At 36.6% G+C, this 8,578-nt stretch overlaps 1 protein-coding gene across 7 annotated transcripts in view; it reads left to right on the top strand.

Annotated features, from left to right (window-relative positions):
- Positions 1–8,578, top strand: part of L3MBTL3 (L3MBTL3, histone methyl-lysine binding protein) — a 103,441-nt gene that overhangs the window by 51,812 nt on the left and 43,051 nt on the right. For all 7 annotated transcript variants that reach the window (XM_011358727.2, XM_011358726.2, XM_011358724.2 and 4 more), the window contains one exon: positions 5,949–6,025. In XM_011358727.2, coding sequence (XP_011357029.1) covers positions 5,949–6,025 — 77 coding nt within the window. The remainder of the gene's footprint in view (positions 1–5,948; positions 6,026–8,578) is intronic.

The following is an 8,578-nucleotide window of genomic DNA, read 5'->3' as shown; positions in this document are numbered from 1 at the left end:
CTGACTTATTAGAGAGTTCTTGGGGAAGGCTTCTTAGAGGACATGAGATTTGTGCTGGATCATGAAGGCTGACAAGAATCTGTACTTAGATGTTAGGTAGGAACTTTCCTGGCCAAGAAAAGCACACACTTTTGTTCAAGCTCAGGGTGAGGATGGGGGTGGAGCAAGCCAAGAGTATGTTTGGAGAATGGCAGCCAATCTATTCAGTAAGTGACTTAACTCTTCTCAGTTTCGGTTGCTCCCTGTGCAAAAAGAATTCATCGTCGTCGTCGTCATCATCATCGTCGTCGTCGTCATCATCATCATCATCATCATCCATCATCGGCATCATCATCGTCTCATAGGGTGATATGAGGATTAAAACAAGAGTTTTAGAAACAGAAACCAAATGATAAAAGGTTAAAGAGATGGCTGTGAGGGACATCAAGCTGTGAAGTTTGGCCCTCAAGGTGAAAGTGGATTATTGCTTGAGGGGAAGTCAACCTCTGAGGAAGGTTTTCTTTGTTTTTGTTTGTTTGTTTGTTTTTAGGCGAGGCAGCCTTTGGTTGACCTCACAGATTGCAGGGACCTTGTCAGTTTACAATCCCTTATTTTTTATTTTTTACGTATGCAGCACCTGGTCTTCCTAGGTGATCTCCTATCCAAGCCCTAACCAGGCCCGACTCTGCTTAGCTTCCAAGATCAGATGGGATTGGGCTTGTTTAGGGTGGCATGGCCATAGACATGCACAGAGTTTTGAACTTGGTTTTAGGCTGAAGGAGACCACACTGGAGGGAGAGAGTGGAGATATCTGAAACAGTGGATAATTGGGGACAGCAGGTCCCGTAGGAGGGAGTAACCTTGAGAAGGAATAAACTTTCTTCTCCCTCAACTTGGAGAAAATGGAGAAATGAAAGGAAAACTGACATTAGAGTAATGAGATGACATCTCCTTTAACTTTTACAAGTAGTCACTATTCAGGAATATCAGATTTTAAACTTGAAACAAATGAATGATATTAAAAATAGCTACTGTGGGGAATGGGATTATAAATGAATTAGGGGTGAAATGGAGAACTGGATGACTCAGCCAGATGAGGTTTAGGGTTTAGTAGTAAAACAGAGTGATGGAGGCCCTGAACAGTTGGCACGTGATGGAAGCCAGGAAGGTAGGGTACTGGAAAATAGAGTCATCATGCTCTGGATTTAGGGAGTGGGGGAGGCCAGGTGTCATGGATTTCTTCAGAGAAGCTAAATCATTGTGGTTTGAAATGAAGACTTTGATGTTTTCTTTATGTAAGCATCTTAAATGTTTTTATTTGTCTCTCTGCCTAGATCTGTGGAACCCAGTGCGTATACGTTAGTTTCGTTTAGCTTTTGGCAGTGACTGATAAAACCAGGATCTCTTTCTTTTCAACCCCCAGGGGCTTAGTGAAATCACTTCTTTGTGCTTTTATAAAATGAGGATCATAATGACTATTCATTTTATTCTTATATTAAAAACATGGATTTTTCATGAATTGTTATTTCTGTTATCTACCAGTCTAGGTCTGATTGGATCTTAGCAGACTGTATTTATGAATAATTTGAACTTTTTTGTGAAATGTTAAAAATGAAAAAATTTTTCTTTTTCTTTTGAAATTGATTTCTTTGATGACGTACGTAAAAACCGAAAAGAGAGGATAGGCGCAGCAATCAACAATTTGCCAAACATTTTACCATTAGCTGATCTTTATTATATTGCTTCTGGGTTACATTTCTGCTTTTGAACACTAGATGGGACTAAGAGATGACTTGTGATACTATAGTAGCAGGAAGGATTCCACAGCCTTCCAACTTCTGAATGAAGGCTTGTCTGCATTTTGAGAGAGTATAAGTAAACTAGATAAATATAAGGCTGTTTTTATTTTCTCTATTGCGATAGCTTTATTTTAAATGGTGACTTTGATCAATATTTAGGTAATATTAAAACCTTATTATGTAGGATTCAGGTTGTATAGGAATGAGTGGCCAAAATATGCCACAGTATTTTCCTTAATTGTAATTTATAGAGAAATCCAATAAAATCAAAAGAATTAGTAATATCTAATGCTCTTACTTTAATCACCAAGAGCCTGGCAGATAATTATAAAAAGTGCTCAGTAGCTATATGAAATTGAGGAAAAAATTAAACACATGTTATGTACTTGTTTTCTTTTTTTCATTATAAATGACCCCTATATGAATGAACAGCTGTTCCTAAAATAAAATAAAATTTTTCCCTAAAGTAATGGCAGTGCATCATTACTAATAATCCATACCAAATAGAGGTCCATAGCTTCGTTTATACAATTTATAACAGAAGGATGTTTCTTAAGGAATTGTGTATTAAAATATCTTTAATGAAAAATATATATTGTACAAATATACCAATTGCTGTATGAATTTGATATTAACTTAGCAGTGCTCGTTTTCTTTTATATTTCTAAAATGACATACACTTACACATGTAACCCTAATATATATAAAAAGATAATAGAATGGGTAAGGAATAAGTGAATAAGTGAATGAAAGGAATAAACCTTTCATTTTAAATTTAAAGATATTTTCCACTAAAATAATTTGAGAAAAATCAGCATTATGTTAGGATTACATCAACTCACCTCGTGTTACATTTAGTATTGTCCACTTAGGAAGGATGACTTGAGAGGTGGTGACTGTATGGAAGTGTCATTCAATTGGTACTTTTCTTGGAAAGTTCTTTGTTTTTCACTACTCGTAAGACTTTTTTATTCACCGGAAACTCCAACCATTGTTACCTTCCTGGCTTTCTATCTTCTGGTTTCTCATCTAGAGGGCTGTGTTGAGACTTCCTGATCTTTAAGGCTGGACTCAAAAGATCTGGTTAATAGAGCAAGACTGGACTCTCTGGCATCCTTTAGACCAGCATTTCCCAAACTTATCTTCTACAGAACACTAATGTTCCACATAATGCTAACGAGTTGCCCACCAAAGTTTGTTTCATAGTGAAATATCTTTAGGAAATGCTAAGTTAAACCATTTGAAACTGATTTGTTTATAGTGTAACTTCACAGTCTTAATATGCTAATGATGTGTTTTATAAATCTGTAAGAGGGAGAGGAATATTTTCCTGAAATATTTTGACCCTCATTTTTTAAAAAAACTTCATTATGCCTGTTATCTTTGAGAACACAGATAGGAAATATTCTATCAAGTTTTTTTAAAAGGATATTAATTGTGACATGCCTGTAGGTGCCTGTATCTTTGCAATACTATTATAACTAGTCTAGTGTAACTATGGCCTCCACTTTATATTATGTTTGCCTGGCAAAAATCCCAACTCTGGTTGCATCTAGCTTTCTGCCTACGGTATGCCTGTGCCTGAGTAGTTGACCATAGCTAAGAAAGGCACAACATGCTGATGGGTCTGACTTCACATATGACTGCTAACCTCAAGTGGGCCCTTAGTTCTACCCCATAGTCCTGCTCCAGATCCATGTCTAGTCTTCCAGACCACTAAACTTCACTCCTCTTTTTTTTTCTCTCAAATTTCTCATAGCCCCTTTCCTAATCTTCCTCTTGGCTGATAACCTTGCTTCCTATTTGTTGAGAAAAAACACACAGAGATGTTCACATGCTCCCACCATCTTGTCTGCTAGGTACCTTTCTGATTTCTGCCCATGGACAGAGCCTTCTCTGTAACTGTGGGTGATGCACCCCTGCTGTCATGCACAGGATTCCATTCCCTCTCAGAGTCAGTTCTCTCTCTTCTGCGTCAGTAGGTCATCCCTCTCTATTGAATTATTCCTAGCAGTACCCGAGTGGGAGAAAGGATTTTTGTTTGTTTTGATACCTGTGGAAGCCCTAGCACCTAGAATGGTGCCCTGATCTTAGTAGTTGTTCCGCATAATTTCTTGATAAATTAAGTAATATTTCCCATCTTTTAAAAAAACGTTTTATTTCGAAGCCATTCTAAACTTAGTAAGTTTGTAAAATTGTACAGAGAATTTTCCTATAAGCTCACTCAGCCTCCCCTTAATGTCTCATTTCTCTGCTTCCTTTTAAAACATAACTCCTTAAACATTTTTTTCTGTACTAGCTGTCTCCATCTTTTCTCCTTCCATTTTCTCTTAAACCTACTCTAATCAGGCTTTTGCACTTTCCCATCCCCAGCTCTACCAATATCTTTATATTGATAAATCCAATAATCAGTTCCTGTTTTCTTTTTTTCTTTGATCTAGCAGCAGCTTTCCACCCAGTTGATTTTTTTTCTTCTTTCCTTCTCTTACTTTACTAGTTATTCCTTCTTGGTCTTCTTTCCTACCTCTTCCATTCTCTCTGTACTCATTCTCTTGATGGTCTCACATCTGCTCGTGGCTTTAAATACCATCCCAAATGTTGATCCTCCCAAATGTGTACTTTTAGCCTTGATCTTGCCCTTGAACCCTAGATTTTTATTCTCATTATCTATTTGACATCTTTACCTGTCTGTCAAACTTATGTTGATAACAGAACTCTTCATTTACCAGTTGGAATGCTAATGACTGTGCTTGTAGCCTTCACATCTCAGAAAATGATGGTATCTTCTTCTAATTGCTGTTCCCAAACCCTTAGAATGTCTTTGACGTGTTCACTTTGCTCACACTCTATATCAAATCTATCAGCCTATCCTGTTGGTTCTTCCTTTAAGATACAGACCTAAAAACATGATCACTTCTCATCTTCCCTACTAGTACTCTCATTCAGGCCATCATCATCAACTCTTGCAAAAGCCTTCTAACTCTCTCATTCCCAGTGTGGTTTATTGTTTGCAAAGCAATCTTTATTTTACTCTGAGTAAAATCCCAGGACCTAACTATGGCCTAAAAGCCCTTCCTTATATTATTTCCTATTCTCTGCTTCTCTCAGTCTATCTCTGACACAGTCTTACTAGACTCCCACCTCATAGCCTGTGGATTTGCTTTTCCTTTTGCATGGAATGGCTTTCCTGTATATATTTGAGTGGCTCAATTCTCCGTTTACTTCCAACGTCACCTTATTTGAGGGGCCATCTTGACCCCTTTATGCTAGACAAAGGAGTGCCTTTCCGCTGTTGCATTCTACTGCTTCTTTTTCTGCATGCTGCTGGGCTACCAGAGTATATGTTTTGTTTGTTTGTTACTTAATTTCCTGTCTCTTCCCACTATACTGTAAGCTCCAGGAAAGCAAAAACTTTGTATGTTTTACTTGCTCTTTTATCCTCAGTGCCTATCCCAGTGTCTGGCACATCCTAAGCACTCAGTATTTGAATGACTGAAGTGAGCAATTGAATCAATGAAATTTTGCATATTGAGATGAGGAATACATAGAACAAGTTTGGTTAAGAACAAGAAATCAGATGTACCAGACGTATATACTGATAAAGAGGCTCTGAAAAAATATGTGCTTGACTGAAGTAAAACTGACACAGAGGAAAAGAGTGAGGAAAAGAAAGGAATAGCCTGACTTTAGTACCTGATCTCTGCCATTCTAATGGGTGATAGAAATACGATGTTTGTTTATTAAAGGTGTTTGACCTTCCTGCTTTTGTACATTTGCTGCTAGAGATGCCGAAATAATTTTAGCTTGCCTGTCTATGCAGGATTATTTATGTATACATTTATTTTTCCACATGATTTTTATGAATGGAAATTCTGAATATTAATGACATAATCTTTGAATTTTAGCGATATTCCAAGTCGTAGAATATAACAAAATTTATGGGAGAACAAAAACTGCCTGATAGCAAATTTGTATATTTTTATCTAATAAAAATCTACTTGGTATTAATATATTGGAAGAGTGAAAGATCTTTTTGCTGAGGAACAAGGTTGAGCAATTTTTTTCCCAGATCAATTATAATAAGGTGTTCACAATCTCTAATTAATGTTTTTTACTTTCACTGGTATTTGAGAATTCTAATTACAATTTTTAATTTTATATAACTTACAGGTGTGAAGCATCTAGTCCACACATTCATCCAGTTGGTTGGTGTAAAGAACATAGAAGAACCCTTATTACTCCTCCAGGTTAGTGTTTATTATATGTCTAATATTATTCGTATATATCAGAAATAGGCAAACGTTTTCTATAAAGGGCCAGATAGTAAATATTTTTGATTTTTGTAAGCCATGTAGTCTCTGTCAGAACTGTTCAGTTGAGATGTAACACAAAAGCAGCCATAGACAATATGTGAAAAATGAGCATAGTTGTATTGCAGTAAAACTTGATTTGCAAAACGAGGCAACCTGCCTACAGGTGGTAGTTTGCTGACTTGTGATACACCTGAAAGTATATTAAGCATTGGTTTAGTCCTTAACAAAGTCTCAACATTTGTTTTCTTTGGAAAAATGGGAAGTTCTGTTTTAAAAGATCTTTCATTTCTCAAGTCGAAATTCATTTCTAGCTAGACTGTATAAATACATATTGAAATATAGGGTCTAACCACAGAAGTGAATTGTCTAAGGCTTTGATGAGTAGTAAAATGGATGTATGGGACAGAATTTGAGGATAGAGCCTAGACCATACATGGCAAGGTCAATTCTGGCAAAAGTACAATGTTCACATTTAAGTGAGAACTTGATTTTTGGCATTAGATTTTTGTTTTTATTTAGCCTAGATCAAACTCACACATTCATTTTCTCTCTCTCTCTATTTTTTTTTTTCTGTTGTGATTCCTGATTCCAAAATAGATTTTGCACCTTTAGACTAGTAGTACCTCTCTGTTCTCTAAGTAGTTTTCAGATACTTCAACTATCTGCTGCTGGCCCCAGAGGCTTTGCAGCTTATTCACACTCTCTTTGACATGGAACAGTATAACTGCTGATTATAGTCTCTTTGCTTTATGTCAATTTGAGTTTATCTTCATGTGCTAAAAACAGATTCTGTGGCTCCATCAAAATTAAGACATTGAGTTGCTGAGCATATCACTACTTAAGGTGCCATGACTACTGATATGAAAAGACAGGGTCATCAGCTAACATTGTGTCACTTGGCTGTTAGGTGGTTGCTTGTGGATGCTCTTGTGAGTAATGAAGGTTGCCATTACCACAGGGAAAGGATAGCTCCTTGGTTTCCTAAGAGTAGTTGGGTTGATGTTGCCTGCAGCATGTAAACAGCAGAGACTCAGCTCGGAGCTTCAAATACTTGTTTTATTCCATTCTAACAACTGGTTTCATTTTTAGGCCTGTCTCCAGTTCCTTGATGCTGTGTGTGTATCACAGTTAGTGTCTGGATATTTACTCACTCAGGGAACCAGTCATTCCAGTAATGGGTCAGGCGGGTCCCTTCCACTTTCTGAGTATTCTCATATGTTAAGGGACAAAAGCCTCTGTCCTTTACTGATTCACAGAGCTGTTTTAAAGATGAAAGAGTATTTACATAGCCCTAAAGTATTAAAGCAGGACATTAATGGTTTCCTGGCCCTAATGTGGTGCTACCTCCTGTGTCCTGTGGCTTATGTAGCATTAGGAGCTGGTAAATAATGATTGCCACTATCATCATCTAAATTCCTGGGAGGATTCTTTTAGATTTACCAATTTGACCAATTTGATGTTGAGCTATTTTTTTTCTTTTCTTTTCTTTTTTTTGGTCATTATCAGGGATCTGGTAAATAAATAGGAAACTGGTGAACAACAGGTTCCTGGTTGTGTCTTCACAGCACTGAGTTAGGTACCTGAGAAGGGGTGGTATAAGGCATTATTGCTGACTTCTGATGTGAGGCAAATAACCAAGGCTTTGTCACCTTTCGTGAACTTGTATAATTCAGTAGAAGAGAAAATACGTAGCTTTTTTACAAATTAAAATTGCATGTTAAAAAGTGCCACACAAAAATGTGAATATACTGAGTGCCATTAACTGTACACCTAAAAATGGTTAAAATGGTAGATTTTATTTGATATATTTTTTACCCTTCTCCCCACACAGTTAAAACAAACAAACAAACAAAAAACTGCCAAATAATGAGATGGTTTGTAGGGCCTGTGCTGATGTTACTCTGCTCTTTGGTTCCACGACAAAAAAAAGATGCTCTTTCTCTGGTCCCTTTTTGCTGCAGGCAGGTTCCTGGCTTGATCTCTGGTCTCTCATCTGAAAAGAAGGGACCCTAATCACTAGGGTCTCCATAGGCAGCTATTCTTTTGAGAATCTTGCTACTTTGTGGATCAGTCCCCTGAACAGCTCTGCTGGCCATGCTTGTGTTTTCTCTAAAGATGTAACATATCTGCAGTTCTTCCAAAATTAACGTCTTCATGCCTTTTAAAAAAATGATTTTTGTTTTGAATTATTCAAATTACATATTAAGACATACATGTTTTTTAAAGTTTAGAGTAAAAATAGAGATGACTACTGTTATCTCTATTAATAGTTTAATAATTGGTCATTGTCTCCAGAAAAACCTTTTTGTCTCTGGGTTTGTTCATACATGCATGCATGAACAATCAGATTTAATATCACTTAAACTGTGCAAGATATGTTTCTTAAAATATGTTGTAAAATGTTCACATACACAGAAATATTTGCGTATTTACTCCCTAAAACTTTTAGTTTGAAACAATTTTAAATGTACAGAAAAGTTGCAAGAG

The sequence above is a fragment of the Pteropus vampyrus genome, unplaced genomic scaffold, assembly GCF_000151845.1.
Source record: "Pteropus vampyrus isolate Shadow unplaced genomic scaffold, Pvam_2.0 Scaffold43, whole genome shotgun sequence".
NCBI lineage: Eukaryota > Metazoa > Chordata > Mammalia > Chiroptera > Pteropodidae > Pteropus > Pteropus vampyrus.
Note: the sequence above shows the minus strand (reverse complement) of the source record. Positions and strands in the feature narration are given on the sequence as shown.